The sequence below is a fragment of the Rhea pennata genome, chromosome 10 (assembly GCF_028389875.1).
Source record: "Rhea pennata isolate bPtePen1 chromosome 10, bPtePen1.pri, whole genome shotgun sequence".
In the NCBI taxonomy this organism is placed as follows: domain Eukaryota; kingdom Metazoa; phylum Chordata; class Aves; order Rheiformes; family Rheidae; genus Rhea; species Rhea pennata.
The window spans coordinates 18,408,805-18,435,052 of record NC_084672.1 but is presented as its reverse complement, the minus strand read 5'-3'; the positions used below and the strand labels follow the sequence as shown (position 1 = coordinate 18,435,052).

General features: G+C 39.8%; 2 protein-coding genes across 2 annotated transcripts; one reads left to right on the top strand and one right to left on the bottom strand.

Moving 5' to 3' along the window:
- Positions 1-251: 251 nt before the first annotated feature.
- GTF2A2 (general transcription factor IIA subunit 2) lies at positions 252-4,287 on the top strand. The gene is made up of 5 exons (XM_062583665.1): positions 252-291; positions 558-720; positions 1,239-1,343; positions 2,420-2,546; positions 3,973-4,287. The coding sequence occupies exons 2-5, from the start codon at positions 649-651 to the stop codon at positions 3,996-3,998; spliced, it is 330 nt and encodes a 109-aa protein (XP_062439649.1). The 5' UTR covers positions 252-291; positions 558-648; the 3' UTR covers positions 3,999-4,287.
- A 7,844-nt stretch (positions 4,288-12,131) lies between these two features.
- Positions 12,132-13,442, bottom strand: GCNT3 (glucosaminyl (N-acetyl) transferase 3, mucin type). The gene has a single exon (XM_062583845.1). The coding sequence runs from the start codon at positions 13,440-13,442 to the stop codon at positions 12,132-12,134; it is 1,311 nt and encodes a 436-aa protein (XP_062439829.1).
- Positions 13,443-26,248: the final 12,806 nt, after the last annotated feature.

Here is a 26,248-nt window from a genome sequence, read left to right as displayed (position 1 = left end):
GAAGCCGGGGCAGCACTGCGCCGTCGAAGCTCTGCCCGCCGCGGGCGGCCCGGGCCGAGGGCAGGGCGTTGCTCGAGCTCTCACCTTCGCGCAGCCGCCGGCCGGGGCCGCGGGACGTGGCGCAGCCTCGCGCCCGCTGCCGCGCGGCTCCCGCCGCCATTACCCCCCTCCCCGCGCGCAGCCGCCTTCCGGGGCCGCCGCTGCCCCCGGCGGGGGGGGGGGGGGGGGGGGGCGGTTCCGCTTCCGGGCCGCGGGCGGCCGGGCCCCACCTCTTCCGGGCGACGGGAGCGGGTGAGGCGGCGGCTCGCGGGGGCGCGGGCGACTGCGGCGGCCTCGACGGCTTCGCGGGGGGAAGGCGCGGCGCGGGCGGGCCGCGGGCGCTCGCGTAGCGGCCGGGCCGCGAGGGCGGGGGCGCCGCGCCGCCCCTCCTCGCCCGCGGCCGCCGCCCGTGCCGTGCGCGCGGGTCCCGCCGCGGCCGGCGGCGCCGGCGCTGGCTCGTCGGCGTCCTGCCTGCCTCGGCTCTGCGGCGCCGTTAACGGCCGCGTTGCGTTTTCTAGATCTGCTGCTCCCGCTGTTAATGCGAGAGGGGAGGCCGCGGCGCCGGGGGCGGCGGGTGCTCCGCGGCGCCGGCGCTGCTCGGGGTGAGCCATGGCCTATCAGCTCTACAGAAACACCACGCTGGGCAACAGCCTCCAGGAGAGCCTGGACGAGCTCATACAGGTGCGTGCGGCCTGGGGTCTGCGCGGGGCGCAACGGCGAGGGGCTGCACCCGCGCTGCTCCGTGGCCGGCCCGCCAGCGTGTTGCCGGTCGGCATTTAGAGAGCTTATGCATGAGGCTTGCGGTTGTTAGGATCTCGTTCTTTTTTTCCAGAGTTCTAGATGAAAGAAGAACTTTATCAGTGATGTAACCTCTTGTGGTATGGCCCAGTAAATGAATAGCTAGATAAATCTGGAATGCCCATGTTAGTTTCCTGTTCTTCCAGTTGTTTCCAGCAAATATTTATCAGAAGGACTCTTTTCTGTAGCTCAAAAAATTACATTAGCAGGTTGCTGCTTCTCCTAGAGTTAATATGAAAAAAAGGAAATAAATATAGGAATACAGTATTTCTGTTAACTGTTTTTCTTCTAAAGGTTTGTTTCATGTAAACTTTGTTTTGATGTTTTTAATTTTTAGTGCTTTTCTTGAGTTAGTAACATACTTTCAAACAACACTAATGTTTTTTTTTTCTTTTAACCAGTCCCAACAAATCACTCCTCAGTTGGCCCTTCAGGTGCTACTTCAGTTTGATAAAGCTATAAATTCGGCACTGGCGCAACGAGTCAGGAACAGAGTTAATTTCAGGGTAAGATAACCAGGCATAAGAGTTATCCTTGAACTGCAGGAAGGAAGTGCTGGTGCAGAATATGATGTAAGCAGGAACTTATAAAGGTCTGTTTTGACTCTGCACTGATGACTCTGCATGTGTACATTGAAGTTTGTTATCTTGTATTTCTGCCAGGGAATTTTTCCAGATGTGCAAAAGTCAAAAACAGACTGGGTACAGTAGGGAAGGGGGAGGATCGTGACAAAGGAGGAGGACGTGCGAAATGATTTGACGTGTAGTATTGCTGTCTTCAGTACCTTGACTATGGGGAGAATTTTGTTCCTCTCAGTAGTACGTTGCAGAAGCAGGATGAAGCTATGTGTTCACCTGCAGCTATGATGTGGAAAGAGTCTGGGGAGTTGTAGATCTACTTTCAAGCAACTCAGTAAATCATTTTGTAGCTGTTCTTAGATATACAAGCAAGTGTAAAGCAAATGTGATATAAAAAATTTTGTTCAGAACATGTGGAGAATTAAAATCTTACTTCGAGCTTAATTTCTAAGAATATCAATTTAAAACTTGTGAAGATGAAGGCCAAGAGATATACTTGTCAACGTCCTTAATAATACATGGAGTGTGGGGATAACTCCTTTTATATTATATGGGTTGTTTTTGTCGTGATTTTTTATTTATGCTACTACTTTTCTCTTGCACAGAATTCCCTATTTTGGTATCATTATTGTATCTGATTTATATTCTGCCTTACATTTTATGAAATCTTTCTGATTGTGAAGTAAGTTGTATTGGTCCTTTAAGCACATTAGAAAAGTTATAAGCTTTTTTATTTTATCTGTGAAGGAACCCCCTTGCATAGACTACAACATCCCTTCATGGGCTTGAAAACTTCTGCCACTGAAGGGCGTTTAAACTACAGTTTTCCTCAGAGTTGTTTGTTTGCCAAGTTTATATCTATGTATTCAGATTCATAGTTGGCTTTATGACAAATCTGATTTATAGTTCTAGAAGATAAACAGTTCAGTAAAATTTACTAAACATCTTATTTTCTCATACTTCTGGGATGCATCCAATAGAAAATGTCTCTTGTCTTTTCAAAGGGATCTCTGAATACATACAGGTTCTGTGACAACGTATGGACATTTGTACTGAATGATGTTGAATTTAGGGAGGTCACTGAACTTGTGAAAGTGGATAAAGTGAAAATTGTAGCGTGTGATGGAAAAAGTAAGTATGGAATATGATATAAACAAGCTGACAGAGATGCAAGATTTGAGCATGTAAGAAATGTTCTGACTAAAATGTGTCTGATCAAAGCTGGATTCTATTATTCAGACAAGCAGGACTGTGCACATGCTTTTATGATAAGAAACAAAACAGAAGCAAGCTGAATGCTTTTCTAAATCACAGGCACTGAAATAGGAGTATGTGGGAGATTATTGGACACCTGTTGTTGAAGTGCATACCAGTAGAGTGATTACAAAGTCAGAAGTAATCTTAATTGAATTCTTTTGTGGTGATTTCTATCTTATTAACCTGTTTGTTAAACAGCGTCATGTTTTATCAAATTCAAAGTCTCTTCCATCCATCTGAGCAAGCAGTTGTGTTAACCATCGTTTTTTATATATTTGTGTGTGTGTACTATATAAGTACACACGTGTGTATGTGTATTTATCTGCTACTTAACAGGTCCACAGTATATACCTTGTTTTAGGACTTCATGTTCTTTGTTGACCTGACTGGAGTACTGTTTTCAGTGTTCTTTTAAAATGTTTACTGAAAAAAATCTTTTATTGACTTTTTTAGCAAGATAGCTTAGAGCTTTTAAAAACACTGTATCAGAATATCACTAATGATGTATAAAAAGGCATCAGTTGTTTAGTATTCTTAGGGGGTGATAAAAAGGGAAGAAGGAAGAATGGAAAAGCTTTTATTTAAATAAACCTTAGACCGTGATACAGGTTCTTCCAGGCTTCCTGTTCCTGGCATGATTACAGGGTTGCTTAAAGCTGTAGTTCTAACTCAAATAGCTAGCAGAGGAAACCTTACTTTCCAAATATTAATAATTTTCACTTTTGATGAATTATGCAGATGAGATGTAAAGAACTGAATGGACTAAAGTTATTATTAACATTTTAGCCTTTTTTAAGCAAGTAGTTGACTTATTCTGTTGTTTTATGAAGATCGTACTCTATCTCATATCTATTTCAAAATGTATAATAAATATATACTATAGCCTAGACTGCAGAGAAGCTTATGCTACTGTACAGAGAAAAACCTTTCTTTCAGATCACAGCATTTAGCAGCACTTGCGTGTGGTTGGCTGCAGTCAAGTATTTGTGTGTCACTCTGAGTTAGAGGAAAGCTTCTTATGTTTCTAATACCTTAATAGTAAATGATGTGTGTGCCCAACCTTCAAGTTTTGCTTTGGCTCTTTTCATTGTTGCTAAATGCAGTGAAGCAGCACAAGCAGTTCATGCCTTGCATTGGTAACAGTGGAGAGAATTAGGCTGGTTCAGGGCGTGTTCTCTTCCAAAATGCTGTTATGAGCTTGGGGAAAATATTTGAGAATAGTACTGCTTTTTTTGTTAACTTATATATAACTCTGTAGCGTGGGTATGTATTATTCATACTTTTTTTCTTTCTTTCCTAGACACTGGGTCCAATACTGCAGAATGAGTAAAACTGTGGTTTGTCTGCAATATTTTCTGTTAATATGCAGCACTTTCTGGAGAGAAGCATGGAAAGGGACTGTGTTCATACTTCATTCTCGTGGTGCAAATGTGAGTTAATCCATACTAGAAAGCATCACCAAATGACAGCAGAAGAAATACCTGTAGCGTTTCTTCAGTTTACTTTATAGGGCATGAAGAAAACAATGTTACTTTTTTAAATTACAGCAGATACTGTTGCCTTTTTTTTGTTCAAACTGATTTCTCTAATAAACTTTTATTTAAAAACTTGTAAATGAGTAAGTGATCATTGAAAAGATTTGTTTAAAAACAATCATTAATACATTCTCCCAGATTTGTATGAACTGTGTTTAGAGCAATGTTGCAAATGTGAAGGGCTTTTCAGTTTGGAGTTTGTAATCTGAATATGGTTGCACCTACACTACTACAAGAGGCAGTTGTTCCAAAATGATGTTAGAGTACATCAGCAAAAGCGTAGGAGCTCATGCTTGCCAGTATATTTGTTTGTTAATGCATGTTTTTCTCTATTATTTTTCCATTTGGTACCCTCTCCTAATTATACACTAATCTGAGTATTTAAAATGTTATTGCACAGATAATCAAACCGAAATAATGAAACTGAGTATTGTAAGATTATGCTATGTTCTCAGCAAATACTAGCACAGCTTGTTCTTACCTGTTTTTAAGCAGCTTTTTATTTATGTGGAATACCTTTGACTGGACACCTACCAAACAGAATTGAAGTAAAAGAACTGAATTTGAACATACCAGATGGATAACTTTGTTATTTTTAGACTTAAACATTCTACTGAATATTTTCTGATAAAGAAACTTTTAAAGATACTGATTGAAATATAAATGTAACATACTTACAGTTTGTATATCTGATTTGACAGAAGTGACTGTCCCTGTATGGATGCAGTGCCAAATTCATTTACTTTGATACTAGGTTACTTACAGACCACTAGCAACTGGAAATTGTACAAAAGAAAAACAGAGAGTAAGTGCTTTTCCATATGAGCCTAAAACTCTAGTTTGTGCCAAAACTAAGTATAATGCTCACCCTGATGCCCTGCTGTATTTGTCAGTGCCCCAGTCTCTTTATTAAACAAACCAATAAAGCTTTAATTTCTCCTCCTTTAATACCTCAACGTTCTGAATCTCTAAGTCCTACCTTAGGATATCAAAGGACATATATTTGGGAGAACTCCTGAATCCCTCTTCTTTTAATGTCTTCTGAATCCATTAAAATTTCACTTAATGGCCTACCTAATGGCCTGTTAATAGCCTTTTTAAGCTAAGTGAAAATGTTAAATTCTATCCTATTTTCCCTTATATTCACACAAACTAGAAACAAACATTTGACTGAAAACTGCCTTATCTGATTCATTTTTTCTTGAGATAGAATCAGGATAATCTATGCTAGTTTTTGAGATGGTAGGCAACCCCACAGGGCTGCAGTAGCAGTCTGGACCTGGTATTTGGAAGGTGTTTAAAAAGGTAAAAAATAGTGTTCTCAATCAGAAGTGTGAGTAGGCATTAAAGATGTTAGCTGGTGAGGGCAGGCAAGTCCTTTAATTACAAAAACCTGAAATCTTTTCCATTGGTAAGAGATTTTTCTATTGAGAAAGCATTCCACTAACCTGCAAGACTTAGATTACTGAAATATTGCTTACCATTCTTTTTTTATCTTGTATCTAAGCTAAATCTATTTTCCTGTAAATAGCAAATTGGCAAATAATTTTGTAAAACCAGAAGAACAGACTTCTGCTCTCATCTGAACAGCACAATATGCATCTGTTGAAATCATTATCACAAAGGATACATATATATATCCCTCCCTTGTTTTTCTCTTTTTCCCACATCAAACTCAATCTTCTAAGTTTAAATATTTTGTTCTCTAATAATCATATGGTAAACTGAGAATTTCAGCCCTTACAAATGTAAACTTTGGTTGTTTCTACCTCCAGGTCTGCAGTCTCTTCTGGTCTCAGGACAGAAACTTCTCAGTAGCCAGCTGTCTGTAGCGTTTGGCCATCTCCTAATACAGATAATTATACATCTGCTCTAATGCTAGTTGAGTGTGCATTAGCATATTTGCTGCAGCCTTCTTTGTGGAAAAAATTTAGTAGAGGAGCAGGATTTTGCTAATAGTCTCTGTGAGGGATGAATTTATGTTCACCTTTCCTTGATAGTCTCCCATCAGACTTCTCTTCTGTTTCCACAGTTGTGTACAACTATTTTATCACTCCAGGCTCACTGTTATTTTAGCTGTTAATTGAATAGAAAGGAAATATTTAACTGGGGAAAAAAAGCAAATCATGCAATGAATATATATACTCTTAAAAATAACAAACCAAAGAAGAAAAAAATACACTTGGTGACAAAGGTGACTGCAACTTAGAATTCAGTTAAGTTCAAATCACTGTGAGCAGAAACCAGAATTGATAATGTTTGTAGTTCAGGATAATTTTACTGACGTGTTGGAAAAAGAAAAGAAAGGAAAAAGAAGTCCTGGAGCTCTGTAGATGAGTCTTCTGGAAGGAGAGGAGATGGGATACTGTACCTGTGGTGATGCTGTACATCCTTCCATCCTGTTTGGAACCACTAAAAAAACTCCTGTTTGGACTTAACTCCTCTGACATTGGCCAGGCAACACACGTTCTTCTCAGCTCTAACCATGTTTCTGTAACTGTTTGTCCAGGTCACTTCATCTATGGAAGCTGTTTAAGTTCACCAGAGGGAGAGGGAAGGGGATCTGGTTCCAGTATTCTTCCTGCTTTTTACTGCTTTACTCCCCCTTGTGCCTTTCTTGCCATTTCCTGTTTCTTGCATTTGAATTTCAGCTGATCTTTTCTTGTTCATAAGATTCATGTACTTCGTAATCTTGGGAGAAGACCTAAAATTGTGAATGGTAGGTGTTAGGAAAAGCTATTTTAACATCCAGGTAAAGATAAGATATTCCCCATGCAAGCATGCCAAGTTATCTCACTTGCTACAGCATCGGCATGCTTGTTGCTGCCTATTTGGTTTCTCCTTGCTTGTAATGTCGTGGACTCATTCACTTATTTGATGTTTTTTTGTTGTTGTTGGTTTACCTTAGAAAGGCCATAGTGGCACCTCAGTAGTAGGGAGAAAGTAAAAGACACTTTTGCACCTTGACCTGCAATGGATGTGCGTGTTTAGAAAGAACTTAGATAAAAATGGAAAGGGAAGAAGAGAATAAACCCTGATACAAAAGGTCAACTTTTGCTGTGAGTGACTGTTGTGTTCAAATACGGCTTCTGAGAAAAAAGGATTTTGTGCATTCATTAAGTGCACAAAACAGGATGTTACCTAAAGCAAGCTGTTTGCTCAGTATAAGTTATGATTATCTCATTTTCAGTGTTACCAAGAGAGATAAATTTAAGGAGATAGTAGAGTTTAACTGTAAGTGCAGAGCAGGAAGAATTTATGATGAGTTCCCAGAAGTAAGACTGGGATGTTAGTAAGAGAACTAAGATTGTTTAACCAGGATATTAAAAGGTAGCTTGACGCAATGAAATGGTGAAATGAGGTAGGTAAGAGTTCATGTAAACACAGAGATAAAGCTTTGCCAATCCTCAATAGCTTAGGGGAAGTAGTATTTCAATTCAGGTATTAGTGACATAGATTTGCTATTCCATATTCTAAAAGTTACTGGGACGAAAAAAAAAAAAAGTATGAGCAAGGTAAAAAGATGATTTTGGTTACAAAACTGTATTGAGAGATCTGGACTTCTTGAGATGTTTTGAGATCTTAAAAAGTTCCTTGAGTTCTCCAGAAATAGACTACAAGGAAAGAAAGAAAGCAAACATACATATGCCCAAGAAGAGTTGTGTGCAAATGTATCCCTTCCTACAAATCAAAAAAAAAAAAAAAACAAAAAAAACTTTTTTTTTTTCTCGCACAAGCATGAGATCCTAAGCCACAGGAAATCAGAGTCTGATTCTATTGCTCACAAAAAAATACCTTTTATTATTTTCTGAAAGAAAGCCTATCCCTAACCTATTTCTGCTGTCAGTACAATGAATTCAAATGTTCCATACAAAGAGTCCTCCGACAAGAGCAGGGAGGGGGGGAAACCTCCCTGTTTTTACAGCTGTATACTGCAGTGAGTGACTGGCAATATGTGAATGCTCTTCACAAGGACATGATTGAAGCTTGTTGGCCACTGTCTCCTCAGAAATGTGGTATGCAACGGTCTACAGGAAAACTTGGAATTGTGTGGAAGTTAACTAAACCGTTAGGCTTATTCTGAAAAAGTAGATGGACTTAACTTCAACTTTGTATCAAGGCTTTGAGTAGGACAAGATTCTTTTTGAGGTTTCAACTGGTGCTAGTAGAACCTGCACCCTACAAGGAAGTGAGAAATAGTTCACCAAGAATCCAGTTTGTGTTCAATGGTCATGGGGCTGTTGATGCTGTTGCGATCAGGAGAAAATGGAGACTCTAACACTATCCCCCAAATCAAGTCTACCCCTGACTTCAAAGACTTTACTGTCCTTTGTTCCTGCACGTCATGCTTGCTTCTAGTTTGTTCAGAATTTATTACCTGTATTTCAGTTGATCCATCTCTTTATTATAGGACATTTCAGGCAAGATCATATGAAACACAAAAAGAAAATAATCCTTACCGACTAGAGAGCTGTTCATGGATCCTGTGTTTAAATATATACTGTGCCAGTTTCAGCTCACATTAGTTTCTTGTAGAAATAAAGGAGAACCACTTGGAAATAAAATATAAATTGAGGGACAAATGAGTGAAAAAAGATCTGTTATTTCAGATTTCAGAATTAGTTTTACCTTCCTCTTCTGCATATTTTGAAAGACAAATGGCAAATCTGCAACATATTTTCTTCTAAACAACTGATGGTTAACTTAAAGCTCAGGTTATCAGTTTACAACTGATTGTAGACAAAAGTCTCAGAAGTAATTTTCATACTCTGACTAGACAAGGTTAACAGTAAGACTTCTGATTTGGCTACATTTCCAATTTAGATAGCTCAGGATTTTATTAATGAAGATCATATGAGGTTAGACCTATTTTTTGGAGGGTATCCTATAATCTAAATATGTCAATGCTATCTTTAGGATAAAGTTTGTTCTACTCTATTTGAAGATTCTTTTTTTTCAGTTCTGCAACTAACCTTAGCAAATTGCATCATTTCTTTGTGTCCTATTGCCAGTTTTCTAAGATGATTGATTTTATCCCAAGATGGATGCTTTGAGGAGATTGCCTGGAAGACAGAAGACTGAGGGGGGGATCTTGTCAATGCATTTAAATATCTGAAGGAGGGATATAAAGAGGATGAGGCCAGATGCTTTTCAGTGGTGCCCAGCAATAGGACAAGAGGCAGTGGGCACAAACTGAAGTACAGGAAGTTCCATCTGAACATGAGGAAAAACTTTTTGACTGTGAGGGTGACTGAGCACTGGAACAGGTTGCCCAGAGAGGTTGCAGAGTCTCCATCATTGAAGATATTAAAAAGCCGTCTGGACACAATCCTGGACAATGTGCTCTAGGTGACCCTGCTTGAACAGGGGTGTTGAACTAGATGATCTGTAAAGGTTCCTTCCAACCTGAACCATTCTGTGATTCCATGTGATTTATGGAATACAAAGATCTGTGAGAGTTGGGTGGTATTATTGTAATTTGTAAGGGTAAGGAGACATAAGCTCTTTTTTTTTATTGCTGAATCACTGATTTGACATATGTGACTGAACTCATAAATGTGGTATTTATAATATCTTTTGAGGTAGAAACATTGAGAACATTCCTGTGCCAGAATCATTTTGTCTCAGTTCCCTTTCTGAATTTGGGAGTTGTCTCATGTTCTTTCAGAAGAAATCAAGCCACTTCTGAGAGGAGAAGGTGAATTGAAAATAAGTTTGCACAAGATAGGCTTGATTTTGGAACCAAATACTTTTAGATAGATTGTGAGTAAAAACACCCAGAGAAACTGAACTTTTCTCTCTGAATCTCAAAGAAAATTGGTTGTGGGAATTTACAGATTGTTTACTTCTCCAAATGATAACATGAGAATGCTCACTTTCATAGAAATCAGTGATCACTTTATATGGAGAAAGCTGTACAGGTTATGTAATTAGGTAACTGGATTCCTCTTAGTGACAACAAGCTTAAACTATTTTGCCTTACCTTGGAACAGATTTGAAGTAGCTTTCTTACTTTTTTTCAGACCTACACACTTGTCTCTGTCTCTCTCCATCTGTAACATTTTTGTCAGGGCTGTCTGTCAATAATATATGAAATGCTTATTGTTATTCGAATAGCCTATAGAAAGAATACTTTATATATCTGAGTGAAAGAATATCTGAAAAAGTTATAGATATTTACAGAGTGACAGGGGTTAAAAATTGTGTAACAAATCTGTAAGTACACATCTTTCTTTGCAGGTACATTTGGAAAATAATAGAGGTCCTTCCTTCAAGAGCCTTTCAGTCTATTTTGGGCTCACTGAGTGTTGGGGTTTTCTTGTTCACATAACCTGTAAACAATTTTCCACTGTCATGCTACTTTAATTGCCCTTTTTGAGCAAATAATAATATAATTGGGCATTTATGATTAAGGATGAGAGCTTTATTTGTCGGTATTTTTTTTTTTGCCTGTAACAATGGCTGTGAAATAATGTGTCACTTTAATAGTCAGCCTTTTATTACCAAATTTATTTTAAAATATCTAACAAAATTGCAACAAATACCTTCTCAATTTAGTTATTTAATCTCCTAATCCTAATTTAAATAAATGTTTTAGAGCTGTATGATTTCAGCCATAATTTAAATTAATTTGATCTAAATGTAGACTGGTGCTATAGAATTGTGTCAGATGTTCTTTGGATAACGCTAGTTAGCTGCAGGAGACTTTGAAACTATAAGAGTACGAGTACTTACTGATCAGAAGACTTGAAAAATTTTTGGCAGTACAAAGACAACTGAATTAAGCCCTCAGCATTATAGAGAGTGAAGAGTTGCTGGGTCTATAGAAAGTAGCTGGCTTTAATGTGAGGAGGTGGGTAAAGTAAGTAAGTTCATCTAAAAGCTGTAGAGAAAAAGAACATATTAAATAACATTTCATCTAAAAGGCCAAATAACATACTGAAAATTATATTTCTGAGAGCATTCCTCTCATAGTAATCTCTTCCGAGGTAAGGAAAGAGAGAGGGAGATCTTAGAAAACTTATGTTTGCACACTATTAAATATGTAAACTCCACCGTCCCTGTGTTATAGATGGAGAAATGGAGTCAGAGCAGTTAAATGGCTTAACTGCTCTGCCTGGGAGCACGGCCAATTCTCCTCAAAGGGCTGTAGAAGATACAGAATACCAAGGGACCATCTATTTCACATATTTGTTTTTTATTGAGGCATGAGATTTTTCATGGTTTATAGCACTCGATGGAAATTATTAACAAAGAACTTCGAAGTGACTAGGCCAAAGGAGGCAGCCAAATGTCAAGCTGAGCTGGGCAGCAGGTGCCAGGCATGGGTGATGTGGCAGGTGCTTTCTTCGGAAAGCAAATTAATTATATGAAGTTTCAGCTCTGCTTGTACCAGAGTGTGGAGTCACCCTGGGCCATAACCCACCTTTGCCAGCCTACAACAGAAAAAAGTCTTTGGGGTCATTTCTGAGAACAGATTGTAGATGCAAGATGGGAAAAAAGTAAAATCCCAGTTTCTAACAAACAAAGGCAGTTGCTTAGAAACCTGCCTGCGAGCCCGCCCTGGAAACCCGTTCGACCTTCTTCACACAGGTGCCCGCCCGAGCCGGCGCTCTGTCACTGCCGACGCCCATCAGCGCCCTGCGCCTCGCGGCCGTTACGGCCGTTGCCCTCGCGCGGGCGGCCGTTACGGCCGTTGCCCTCGCGCGCGGCCCTGCCCCCCGGCGCGCGCGGCGCCCCCGCCCAGCCGCCTCTCCTCAGGGCGCCGCCGGGGCTGCGCCCCTCCCGCGCGCCCCGCGGCTGGCGCCGCCCGGCCCCTCCTCACGGAAAAGGTCTCCGGCGCCTCCCGGCGCCCCCGAGGCGCTGCCGGCGGGAGGAGGCAGGCGCGGGGCTCGGTGTCCTCAGCGCGGTGCCGCGCCGCCCCTCAGAGCCCCCGTCCGTAGAGGGCCCTGTGGCGCAGGTGCACCTCGAGGCACTGGATAGCGGCCTCGTCCACCAGCGGGTCGAACTTGTTGGCCAAGAGATGGTGCTGCTGGAGCATCCAGGGCAGGTCCCCGGCGCCGTAGACACAGACAGCGCGCTGGTGCCGGCCGGTGCAGGGCGGGTAAGGCGCGCCCTTGCTGGTGTCGCCCTCCAAGTACTGCCACTTGACCAGGCGGGCCATGGCGTTCATGTCTGAGAGCTCGAACTTGTCGTTGTGTGGCACAGACCCTGGCACGCCGGGCATGCGGTTGAGGGTGGCCCAGACGTGCTCGTCGGGGCTGTAGGTGTCCTTGGCCCACTCGAGGAACTGCTGCACTGTGGGGCTCTGGAAGAGGTGCTCCACGAAGGCCCGTGCGGCCACAATGTACGCGTTGCCTGTGAACATGGGGAAGCCATGCGGTGGTGGCTGTTTCTCTGTAGCTGTCCTGAAGATGAACTGCGTCACTTCATGGTGGTACCGCCAGCGCTCCTGCTTGAGGGCCGAGGGCCTCTCAGACTCAATGCTGTTCCGCCCCTGCAGGACCTTCAGAGTGCGAACAATCTCAGCATTAGTCTTGATGGGGAAGTCAGTGCCGCAGGTGTTGATAAAGTAACGCCAGGGCACAGGGTTCTGGAGCAGGTCCTGCATGCAGTTCAGGTCAGCCTGCAGCCGGGACCAGGAAGCATAGACCACGTTCTCCAGGCGGCTGGCCACAAAGACATTGGGGAAGCAGGCGGTGATGGCTCGCACAGCCTCCTGGAAGGTGGCTGGTGACTTCCTGTCGATGTGGATGCAGTAGAGATTCTGGGGGGTGTAGATGGACCGCAGGAGCCGCTCGAACATCTCAATTTTGTCGTGGATGACCATGGAGTAGGCAATGGGAAACTCTGCTTCCTCCTGGCTTAGCGGGATCTCAATGAACTGCCGCGTCGCCTTGAAGCGGCTGCAGTCCTTCGTCAGGTTCAAATACTCCTCAGGCATCAGAGGGACCTTTTTGTTGGCCACCTCCAGCCTGCTGAGGGCAGCCTCCTGGATGGCTGTTGCATCCCCGTGGATGATCCCTGAGCAGTTGATCTTGCTGTCGGAGGAAAGTGTGAGTGCCTGGTAGAGGTGGTTGCGGCAGCGGGGGTGGGTGTCGGTGCCTGGATGGGTGTCGTGGCAGGGCCCGGTGGTGCCACGCAGCGCCACGGCGGCGACCAGCAGCAGGGAGCCCAGCAGCAGCACGCAGCGGCGCCGCGCCGCCAGCGATGGCTTCCTGCTGCACAGCTGCATGGCCAGGGCCGCAGCCTGTGGTGCCCTGACACGTGCAGCCTGTGCTCCCTGTGGATTGCGGCAAGGAGCTGCCGCTCTGCTGCCTGCGCTGCCTGTCCTGGCTCTGGCTGCCTGTGCCTTCTGAGCGAACTTTTACCTAGGCACTGTTCAACTGGTGCTATGTAAGGAGTAACCTGTCAGTACACGTGGTTCTTGGGAAGCAGTAAAATCACAGCAGGGCGATCTCAGCCTAACCACAGGTGATTAATAAAAGGAAGTCTCCTCCCTCCCCTTGGCGTAATGGCCTTTGGTTTTTATCAGTACTGTAAGTTCTTGTATATCTTGGTGTGTTGAAAAAAAAGACTTCATCTTACTCGCGTCCAATGTGGAAATGAGCAGGAAAATTCCTCTAAAACACAACTTTTAAAAGAGATTTTACTAGCTGATTTTAGTATCTAGTATTTTTTTTCCTGTGCTCAGAACATGTCATCTTACAGGTCAAGGAAGTGACAGCAATAACTCTGTTGTCTGGAAGCCTGAGCTGTACTGGTCTGGAGCATTTGGAGCCTTAGTTGAGGACTATTGCAAAAGGGTGTTGGAATTACTGACTGGGGTGAAACTTTTGCTTCTAAAATGGGAGCAGAGGTTGAAAGCAGAGGCCATAATTTATAAATAATTTGCCACAAAATGTCCACTTAAAGGAATTAGTGAGAGAATTTCCTTGGAGAGTATCAGGACCTCCTAGAAGGCCTATGTGCCCCTCCTGGTTAAGTGAAAGCAATTTATCAATTACTGGAAAAAAGTGGATACCTGTCAATAGCTAAAATGCACCTTGTGTTGTGATGAACAAAATAATACTCCTTGGGTTTTGCAGTCATCTTGAACAGCAAAGTAGGTAGCTTTATTTAACAAACAGCAGCGTTTGGTACCTTATTTGTAAAGCAGTGCTGATGTCCGTAGTTTCAATGGTGAGTCGATATCTTCATTTTAACAAAGATAGAACTAGGAAAGAATTGGAAACTTTGTGTAAGGCTCCTTAAACAAATAAGCACCTAGTTAAATTTTCACCTTCGTAACAGAAAGGAGAAAGGCACAGGTTTTCTAAGATACATACAGAGGTGTATTTTTTTGATTTTCTTTGGCTGCAGTTGTATCAAGGAATCAAACGCACAGAACTTGCAGCTAGACTGAGAACAATTGATTTCAGTGCAGTTCACTGCACTGTAGTTTCACTGCAGGAGTTCTCCAAATGAGCGGTGATTTTTCCTTAATTTCAAATCTGATATTCTTGGTTGAATTATTAGCTTTACACAGCTCAGTAAATAATTGTCTCGTATATCTGAGGTCCAAAAATTCTAATGGGCATTATGGAAAGTAATGATGTGATATACCTAATGTTTACCTTATGTGCTGCTCTAATTTTTCCTGTGCTAAGTACCAAAGTGAACATGCTTGAGAGGAACATGGGAATAAGATTTGGAAAATGTAACCTAGACCTGAGATGTTCAAGTTGCTTTCTTGTGTCAAGGAAGAAATATGCCCCGTTATATGACCTTGAAGAACATCTTGGGATAGGACAAAAATACTCCACTGAATGCAGTTTTTGCACTTCCAAGTGATTCTTCTCTAGATTACCTCTGCTACACTGTATTCTTGACAAGTTATATGGAGGGATTGCAAGTTCTTATATAGCTGGGGTTTTTGTTTGTTTGTTTCCTGAAGTAAGTATCTTTGACTGATCCTCTGCTCAGATTACAGTATGCAGATATCTTCTCCTGGTTTTTTTACAGCTATTGCTTGTGGACTAGGAAAACAAGAACATATTGTACGTACTATATAGCCCTGTGAATGATCTTTTCTACTTTAGGAGTCTAGTTGCACTGTGTGTGTTTTGCCCTGTAACGGGGTGGTAGGTGCAAGAAATCCTCAAATTCTTAATCTCAGAAGAAATGCTGAGAAAGTGGTGACTCCACATGAGAGCTCTTAAATGGTCTTTCATAGTTAATTTCTGTTATGTGCATTTTTATATGATTTTTCAAAAATTATGGTGGTCTAGTTCAGGAATGAATGCTATAGAAAGTAATGTCTGAACAAACTTCTCCTTTAAATGAGATTAGTGCTGATCAGGTTACATAGGAACAGAATGGGATCCCCTCTGAAATATTTGTAGCACATAATGAACTTATCAGTTAAGAAAAGGATGCAGGAACTTAGAAAACAGAGTTCCTTTTGCTGTGTGTAAGCTGATAGGCTACTATATTAAAAATACTGCAGTCAGTTAACACTTGACAGGATAGATTGTCATCTGAGTGTGTAGTTTTGCCTTGCTTGGCACCTAGTTCCTATCTGTGTCTATGCACTCCATACAAGAAGCCTGCAAAGAACACGGGAGTAATTCATTTTCTGATGCCAGCTTTTTCCCTCAGCAGACTACCTCCTCTCTGAGTCAGCCTCGTCAGTCTTTGGTAGCACTAATGTTCCCTGTGAATGATCTAGTTTGCCCGTTGCAAACTTTTTTGGCCTGCCTGCATCCCAAGGACATTGGAATCTACTTTTTGAAAGAAATGTCAGATCTTTTGGCAGCCCAGTCATTTAGTAATTGCTGGTTCTCAGTGCTGATATGCAGCAAAGTAAGTTTCCTCATGAGGTGCCTTATGACCATGAGAGTAACTCAGGGCTCTCTTAGTAGCTGAGAGATTGTTTTTCCTCAACAGTTCATTTTAACCAAAGTGAATTTAGCATTACTACTCCAGCTATTGTTAAAATAGCAGCGTGCCATTAAAACCTAAAGATAAAGCCCTCAGCAAATAATTCAGCTTGGCCTGTCTTGAGGAAGTTTACAGTCATCAGAGGTATTTTTCATGAATCTGAAAAGAAACTAACTAACTCTTTGATCACATTTTTTAGATGAAAAAACAAACATATATATATATATATATATATATATTAGAGTCAAGAATTAATAGGTTTAACCTGAGACTTGAAATGTATTTTCAGTGTTCTCAGACATACCCTTAAAGCTGACAGTGTATTTGGTGTCTGAACAGTGCCACGGGCTAAAAAGTCTGTGAAGTAACCACTGATTGCTGCAGTGTTTCATTTCATACTGGACAATGACAGGCCATATGAATGCACTGATACAGAACAGGCTGTAGGAGTAACACACTGCTTGTAAATGTTGTTATACCCATGGACAAATATCAGACATATGGAAAATTATCTTTGGACAAGTTATCTTTGTTGATAACTTTATCTATCAGTAAATATTTTTTCAAGGAAAGCCTGATAGTGAGTAAGGAAAAAATGATTTTGGATTATTTTGTCAACATTCTGGGAATTTAGTCACAAGTCCGTGTATATGAAAATTTTTTGAACAGGGGAAAATTATTGGGATGTTTCTCAGCTTATACATCAGGAAGTAAATGATCTCAAATGTCACTCAGGTAACTTTATATGGTGCTCCACCCCTTCTGTATAACAAGAAAAACTGCCCTGCCTCTGTTCTGTTTTGTGCAGCGTCATTCTGCCCTCTTTTTTGTTAGCTTACTAGCAAAAGAGCAGTGCTTCAAGAGATTACATGTGTAGCCAGATTTAAGGCTTCTTAATCTTCATGGTTAATACAATAAGAAAAGAAAAAAAAGTATATAACTGCTGATGGTCCCACACCTGGTGAAGCAGGTAGAAATTTCTACACCTGGTAGAAATTTAGGTTGTGGTAACAAGCCTCATGATCTCTACAGGTTCACCTGCACACAGTTAACTTGTAGAAGGAATGGCGTTCCCCACTGCTCTGGGAAAGCAGTAGCAATAAAGAGGGGAAGCGTGGCTTGGAGGAGTCAGTATGAAGCAATAGTTAATAAAATGTGTAAGGAAAGGATTTTATATTTAGATGCAGTATCAGCCTGTTTAGGATGATTGATGTAGAAGTAATGAATTTTGTTAATTTAATCAAGCAGTAATTTGAGGCTTGTAAACACTGAAAAATTGTTTCATGTTATATTCTATTGCTTATGTGGGTTGAAAGTTGTGTTTTTAGCTTTCTGGTCATAAGTGGCTGGATAATGTGTGTGTATATATATATGTGTATATATATATTTTTAAAAAAATAGCTAGAATATGTGCATTCTGCTATTGATTAGTCTATGGAGAGTTTTGAAGGACTCTAACTTAAGCTAAAACATCTCTTTTAAGTTATCAGGGAATTGTTGTCTTTCTAATTCTACTGTTTTAATATTTTACGTTCTTTTTGTTTTCAGAAGAGAAACTAATTTCCTGATGACTATCTAGAGGCATAATATGCATCGTGGTGTGGTTTCTGTAGGACAGATAACTGCTTTTAGGCATTGCTAGCTTACAGGTAACTTTTGTGCTCTATGGGAGTTTCGTGTCAAGAGGAGGAATTTGATATTCATAGTGCAAAGATGGTCATATAGCCCTTACGGGTGATAGCTGTTTGGTTTTGTGTGTTGTGGCTGTACAGATGGTCCTTCAAGTACCATTCCTTTGCAGTATGACTCTTATAGCCTGAAAGGAGTGGGCATATAGCTGGTTTCCACTTCCTTTTACGTTGTACTGTGTCTCATAGAGCAGCTTATTTGAGTGTAGCTCACTGAGACAAAGAGAAGTCTTGTTTGCTGTCTTCTCTCTCTCTCTCTCTCTCTCTCTCTCTCTCTCTCTCTCTCTCTCTCTCTGGGTGTGTGGCTCTCTTTTTCCTCCCTTTACTTGAGAAACTTCTGGTGGAGTCCTGCTTACTGATACCTAGGCTCTTCAAACTCTGAAACATGCAACAGAGAGGTTCAAAGTTACTCTTAGATACTTACAGAAAGCCTGTTAAGACTAATCAAGATATTTTGAAGTTATTTGGTCAGAATGTATGCCTTTGGCAGTTATTCACAATCTTGAGGTTCTCAAAGCTAGAGAAATCCAAGATTCCTGAACTAGTTTTGTCCATTGAATATGCTCTATGGCTGAGGCAAATTCAGTACCTCCTGTGAAACAAGTCTACAAATTCATTCAGTGTTGACAAACTGGACACTCTTTTCCCCCCAGCCCCTTCTTTTAGGAGCGCTCAGTGCTTGTGGTTATTTTGGGCTCTTATAAAACTAGCAATGGACTGGACCAGAGAACAGATACATGACTGAAGGAAAGGAAAATGCCAGCCTCTGAATTTTTTGCTTTGTATACATGTATTTTTGTATTGGCAGTGGAAGATGATCAGGACCTTCATTCTGCGGATGTCTGTGTAGGAGTCTGCATAGGAGTGGAGTGTTAGCATTTATGGTTTTCCTGGAGCACAGAAATATCAATTTGTTATTGCAAGTGAAGGTGTGGTAAGGGATACCAGGAGATCACTCTGTTTTGTGCACCTGAGTAGCAGTTCAGCGGCCATATGTCTCTCAAAAGCCCTAGTGAGAGGATAGTGTATTTCATACAAGGTCTTTCCCTGTATATATTTTAGCCAGCGCTAGATTCTTGAAGCATATGGAATAGTATTCTTGAATATATAGTTTTGTTTTAAAATAGTTCCTGGAATGATACTCTCTAAGGTTTTTGCAGTCTTAATTTAGTTTCCTCCTTGATCTTTAGAACTTTTGTTCATAAATTGATTCTTTTTTTTTGCTAGTGGCTTTTGGGAAGGGAAATGAGTGATAAGGATATGACTGTTGCAAGGAAAAAAGTGTGTGTATTTCTTCTTTTTTGCTTTTGTCTTCCCCTTATTCCACTGCTTACCGTCAACCGGCTACATATTTGTATAGGGAAGCCGATGGTTCTAGTCTTATTGGTGCGCACCTGAATATTTTATTGATATAAGTTATGATATAGTTATAACTTACAGTATAATCATCTGTGTGTCTCTGACACATGAACTATCTAGGCTCATAAATAAACTGTAAATTTAGAAAGTGGAGAACTGGCTTGTTCATTCTCTCCAAAGTTGGTTTTATGGAAACACCTGCACAACTTATTTTGCAGGCCCACCTAAAAATACCTAATTGTCTCTAGTCTTGCTACAACTTTTGGTTAAGCATTAATGTATCATTAAACAAAAATAATTATACTCTCACTGACTGCTGGTTAAGCAAAATTGTTCCTAAATGTACTCTATGCATAATTTGCTATTCTTAAGTACATGCCTTCTGTTAAAATGTAGTAGTCATTGTATTGTAATGCATTGCATTCCCCTTTCTTCATGTGCCTTCATGTAAGGGAATTGTCTTATTTACTTTCTGTGAAATAGAAATGGACATTTCCATATTTTCTGAAAGAACTGTTATTTTTGTTTTTAATCAATACTTTCTTTGAGCTGTGTTGATAAGAAACCAAACTTCTATCCTCTCAGATGTTCAGACATTTTTTTTTTTTTTTTTTTTTTTTTTTTTTTAATACTCACTATGTTGGTATTGTGATATTTATCTCCATAATCATAGAATCAGGTTTACCTCCATGGCTTTACAGTTTTAGAGTTACTGCCATATACTTGGAAAACAGTGTGATAACCTTGTCATCAGAGAGCAAAAGTTCAGTATTCTTTTTATACAGAACATTTGGCATATGTTGCCTTTTTTTTTTTTTTTTTTTTTTTTTTGTGAGTGGAAAAAGTGAACAAAGAAGCTTTGAGGTTTCAAAATAAATATAATAAACTTTAACATGATGAACTCTAGATGGGTTCATGCAAGTTTATTTTTTTTGGAACTGAAAACTAATTACAGACCTTACCTTGGGTTTTATTCTATTTAAATTCAACTGAATTATGTGGCTTGGTCCTCTATTCCATGACCAGTTCACCTGTCTCTTCACTAGATACTAAAACTAAATCCTCTGTAGCATTACCTGCTGTTGTTTCAATAACTAGAGATGAAGTAAATCTTTGAGAAAATTATGGGATGTAAAGTTTTAAAGTTTTGCTTTATTGCAGTTCTGTGGCAAATGGCATGAAAGTGCAAATATGCAATAGCTTTGAGTCCCCCATGAATATGAGGCACAAAGAACATGAAAGGGGAGCATAAGTCTTCTTTATATAAAAAAATAAAAAAAAAATAAATAAAAAGTTGTAGCATGTATAGCAGTTTATTGTAACTGAGCACTGCTGATGCTAATCACCTTACAATTACAGGCTCAGTGCTCCACTATTTTCGGACCTCTGTGGAAATCCTGCTAAAAAGGAAGGAATCTAGTGTTAGTCCAAAGCAAAACAGCTGGACTGCAAGGAATAACAGCAGGTATGGCTTTGAAGAAAGTTTAAGCAAACAATCGTAGTAAGATATGGGCAGCAAAGTATTATTCACTATTTAATGTTATATGGAAGGACTCTGCTGATAAGGTATAACTAGTTTTCTAAATTGGTGTTGTATATTACAGAAAAATAGGGGGATAAGTAACTACTTACCTTATGTAGCTTGTTGAAGAGAGAGGCAAATTGTGAGAAGGGGCTGATAAAGGTGTAAAAGTCCTTTAAACCACTCTTAGCTGGTACTGTTTCTTACTGCAGTGTCCAACACTGGAAACTTGATGGTGTCTTGCAGAGAATAAATAACTTGATTTTTCTTGAAAGATGTAACACAAAGGAAACACAGTGATACTGGGGATAATAAATACGTTAGCTCATGGCCCATTGTTTCTAGAAAAGGATTGCTTCATACAGCATGGGAAATAAAAACAAAACAGCAAACAAAACTACTTTGGGCAGAAAAAGGCATTCAGGGCCATAGGAGTAAAGCATCCAGAAGAATGAAATTAACTTTTTCCATTTGTTACAATGAAGAAGTCAAATGATAACTAGCAGAGATTATTTCTTAAAGGATAAAGGAGAATAGTCCTGAAATAGTCTTCCTGAGAAAGAGTTTGTGTCTGGACAAAAAATAACCATAAAAGTATGTTAGCCTTGTTCTTTGGTTCCTATTGGTAGCTTTATAAAGAATATTTTGAACTTTAAAGTTTCTTGTCTTTGGTAGAACTGTATTAATTTATTGATGATCTATGTAGTTTGTTTTAGCTGTAACTAATGGATGTCTGCCATCATGATGCTGAAGTACAGAGCAAGGGTTAATATACCAATTGTGCACAAAGTTTCTGTGTAGCATAATTTGTTTCCTTCATATCTCAGTGGCTGCCCAAAAATAAATCTGAATGTGGTTAGAGCTACAGTTAATCTGGTTGCCTTTGAATGTTCCACAGCTGGGTAGGAAACTCTGGCCAGGGACTTTGTCTAATTGATGAATGACATTGTGTTCTTCTAGGCTTAGTGAGTCATTTCAATTTTCTTTGAATGTGTGTCAAATTTATGCAGAGCACTTCTTAAATTCACACTCATAAAATGCAGTATAGACACAGGGGGAAGGTGATTGTTAATCTAGAACAGTTGTCATAGGCTACTAAACTGCATCTGAGGTTCCTGCAGTGTGCTGTTCTTGTTTTGGCTGCTATTCTGTGAAGAACCCTAAGTACCTCACGTCACCCTTGCCCCCTCCCCTGTACATACTACTACGCAGCAGCCGTCAAATATAAAGCTTCTCTGTAGGAGAAAAAAGAGGTGGTAGGGCAGTTATTCTGATATTTTTTCCCCTTATTACAGTTGATACACTTGTTTCTTATAGAGCTGTCATTCCTCTTTTAAAAATCTTACACACTTTGCCCACTTGCTTCTTCTCATGCAAAGCTAGAAGATAAGTCAGCTGCAGGGATTTCCATGCCTGCAAAAATCCTTATGGTTCCTACTGGTTATTATTTCATTCCCTCCACATCCATAGTGTCTCTCAGTAATAGTTCTATATCCATGGATATTGCTCCACACTGCTGTGAATTAACGAAAGGTAGGGTATCCAAAGATAAATTTTCTGCATAGTAGGTAAGCAACTGAGATCTAGATCTACTAAGGTATTTGAGCACCTGCCTTTAAAATAATGGGAAGTTAAGTGCCTGAATCTACTGGGTCTGGATTGTGGAACTCCTCTGTACAAGTAATGTTAATCAGGCAGATAGCAATTCCATATCGCTTCTGCCATCTGTCAGTATTCTGTGTGCTGTCTTACTCCTTCAGAAGGAGCCCAAGGTGAAATTAGTTATTTGAAAGCACTTGGCAGCTATTAATATTCCAGTTTTTCAAAGATGGCTAAAGACTGTTTGTCAGTGCTTGCAGGTGAGCACACTGATCATATCTTTATGTAAACAATTTTTGATCATGCTAGACGTCAGTATTTCAAGACTCAAAGAATAGCATATATTTTATTTAGTAGATTTTTTTTAAAAAAACTTCTGACATATTTGTACTCATAAGAAAATGCTTTTCTTCATGGTAATAGATTTTGGCAATTAATTTGTGTCAATAGGTAGCATGGCAGCACTATATAAGTAGTGAACTGTAGGCTTAGGAGAAACATCTTAATTGCAGATTCAAGGGGAGGAGCAGAGGAGTTTATTTTGTAAAAAATATGATATTAGCATACCTCACCTTCGTGTTATTTTCTGTCCTAAACTTGAAGGCAGCCCTTTTCTGTGCTTCCATGTTCAGCAGCAGTGTTGTTGCCAAGAGATCTGTGTGCAATAATGACAATAAATCTGAGCCTCTGTAGAAAAGGCTTGGGGTTTCATTACAGTCCTGAATTGAAGCTTTTAAGTTACTAAGGTATGTGAACCTGAGCTCTTTTTCACTGAAGACTTGCAGGAGAGGAGGTGTTTTGCTTTTTGCTTTAAGTGGGGCAAAATTCAGTGGCTTATGCCTGAATCTCTTAAGTTCTAGCTTGCTCAGCCATAAATTAGCTTATCAATATACAGTGTCCTAACTCCTCTTGTTGAAATAGTTGAAATGTAAATGAAAGAGGAATGACTAGTTATTTCTGCTGTTTTTAGATCATTTAAATAATTTCTAATGTCAGCAATGAACAGTATTTCCAGGTCACTTCACCCATAGTTCAAACAATTGTGCTGTTGTCGCGAGTAGCAACTAATCACTTTATCTCTGGACTGTGTCATGACAAGTCAGATTGAAGTACCAAAGTCTTTGAGGCCATGTAGTAAAAATACAAATTTCAACAAGTATTGGGAATTGTGATTACTAGACAGCTTGCAAAAGAGTGAGGTGGTATCATAAAATGTGTTTTCAATTAAAAATCAATTCATACCAGTTAACACTGGCTGGCTACCTAATTAACATCTTTGTCATAATTAAAATGACACTTTATGGGCTATTTCAGAAGAGCTACTGAAATAGTCACTTAAACCGAACCTATCTCCCTTCTTTTTCCTAAGAGATTGTAATTGAAGATTTGAGGCATATATTTGAAAATTATTCCCTTTTTATTCTAAACTTTAATATATGTAAGCACCTAAGACACAAGAACATTTGGGGAAATGTGTGTTTGACCAGTCATGGAGAAATTATTGGACAATAAAGGCTGGCTTGAGCCAAGGTCTTAAGTTTGTCATGCTGATTTTTTTTTTGCTGTGGTTGGATTTACTTAAAAAAAAAAAAAAAAAAAAACTTCCACTTTGCAAGGGTATGCTTTAGTAAACAATAGATTACATATTGAAACAATGTGTTCTTTAAGAGTATGAATGTTCCTTTATTCCAGGAAGGTTATGGTTCATGATCTTCTAGAAACTATTTTGAAAATAATACAGCAAAAATGTCTACTGTGTACTGCATTTAAAATGGTGGGATCCTAGCACTACTGTATAAATGCTGACTAATGCCGTGAAGTGATGCCTTTTGCCATGCTGCTTCAAGACAGAGCTGCTAAAGTACTAGTAGTGCTGTCCGTCTGCTGCTGACGCGCAGTATGAAGCATTGTAAAAGTAGTGCTGTGGACAGGGAGAGATGGAGGGTATCTGCTGTTAACAGCTCTTTGTTTTTATGCACCTTTTTGTATGGTATTTAAGGGTATTAGTGTAATTGAAGCCCTAAGTCTGATTAGTGAAACACTTGCAATATTACCATGAAGACTTGACAGCCGTATTTCTGTTTACTAGTATAGATATTGAGTACATGGTAGGAACTTCGATCAGTAAATATGTTTCTGTTGGTTTGAATAAAGATACACATTGCAGACTACTCTCTCTATCAAAGGTGAAGGAAAAAAAACTTCTTTTCATACAAAAGAGGAGATGAAGTGTAGTCTTAGCATCTGGGTAATTTTGCCATTTTATGATCTCTTTCTTCCTGGAGCATGTTGTAAATGTACTTAATTGTAACAGAAATTAAAATGACACAATTGTTACCAAACTGTCAGAGCATGAGTTTTTCTTTCTTTTCTTTTTATTTTTTTCTGAACTTTTTAAAAGATTTAACTAAATGTGTGGAGGGCTTTTTTGTGACTAAATGAAGTGACCAAATGTAACATTTGTAACAAATGTAACAAGCAGATGCTTGGAATAAAGATATTTCAAACCAGAAAACTGTGAGATTGGAAATCTCAAAGATTTTGTGTACCTGAATGATCAGATTTTAGATAGAATATGAATTATGGCAGATGCTTCTAGGCTTTAAGGAGTCACATGTGGTTTTTGGTATTTGTGTGTTTTCACTCCAAATTGGCAGGTCACTGTGATGCACTTTTTCCTTTGTGATTGCTGTATTTATACTGTTATAAGAACTGTGGATGTTGGGAGTGTAAGGGAAGGTAGCCAGTGTTGTGTGCTGTCCCTGAATAGCATCTGCTATTGCTAAGAACAATGTGTTAAAGCATTCTTATATTCTTAAATGTCAGTAGATAGCATTTGTGAGTAAATGTAGCTTTAGGACATGGCAAAGCTTGGAAATTGAGGAATGGAAGGCAATTCTTATCTTGTTTTGTGAATTGTAGTATGCTGCTATCTTGGAAAAGCAGGAACTTGGGCTAATGCTCACATACCCACCCCTATTAATTGCTCAAACTAGACATTGGTGTCTGATTAGAAGTCTCAGGGAATTGTCCTTCGTAAAGTTCTTCAGCTCTGGAAAGATTTCTCCATCACAGAGCTCCTTTCCCAGGAAATAGCTAGCAAATGTTTTTCATGACAAGGTAGAATTGGTCCCAGATATGCATTATGGATCCTGTTCCTGTGAGGGAAATTCTCTGAAGGTAGGACTTGCACTAGAAAAATCTTCCTCTAAAGTGTTTAAAATTCAGTGATTCTTTCATATGGCCCTTGCATAAGGAAAAAAGAACCTCCATGGCAGTGGAAGTAGGGTCTCATAATACAAGCCTAGCTAGCTCCATTTATTTTCTGCAGCAATAAGAAATGTGTAGGGAAGTGTGTAAGATATGCATATAGTGATTCTTTTGTGGTGTTCTTTCCTAGTCTTCAGTTCTAGGACTTTGGGAGATGGAGATGGTATTCTGTGTTTAATAGTACAGGCTTGATTTTTCTTAAAGTAATTCAGTTAGCTGGGTTTTTATGTGTGTTTTGGTTTTGTCTTTTTTTTTTTCATTGAACGTTTATTTGGTACATGGCAGAGTTTCACAGCGGAGCAACATGTTATGGAAAACTGTTTTCTTAGTTTTGAATTTGTTACCTGCTAGTTACATGTCAGAACCCTTTGCCCTTGCTTAGGAAGGGACAGTGATCAGTCTCTAGGCAAGCAATTATCAGGAGACCTTGCAAATGGGATTGCAGAAAAACATCAGATGAATATGGGCAATATGCAGCAATTGGACTTTTGAGAAGAGGATATTACTTGGACACACAATGAGTTTGGAATACTCTAACAGTTCTGTGATCTTGCCCTGTTCCCTCTTCATGCCTTTTCTGTGGGTAATGTGATTTCATCAGTGTTTGCTTGTATTGCACAATCTTGTGAAGAAGAGGAAGCAAATTCTGCTCTTTTGTTTAAACACCAAGCTAAATCTTCC

Coding starts and splice junctions, on each gene's coding strand:
- GTF2A2 (XM_062583665.1), top strand. CDS start 649: ATGGCCTATCAGCTCTACAGAAACACCACGCTGGGCAACAGCCTCCAG. Junction 721..1,238: donor GCCTGGACGAGCTCATACAG/GTGCGTGCGGCC, acceptor TCTTTTAACCAG/TCCCAACAAATCACTCCTCA. Junction 2,547..3,972: donor TGTAGCGTGTGATGGAAAAA/GTAAGTATGGAA, acceptor TTTCTTTCCTAG/ACACTGGGTCCAATACTGCA.
- GCNT3 (XM_062583845.1), bottom strand. CDS start 13,442: ATGCAGCTGTGCAGCAGGAAGCCATCGCTGGCGGCGCGGCGCCGCTGC.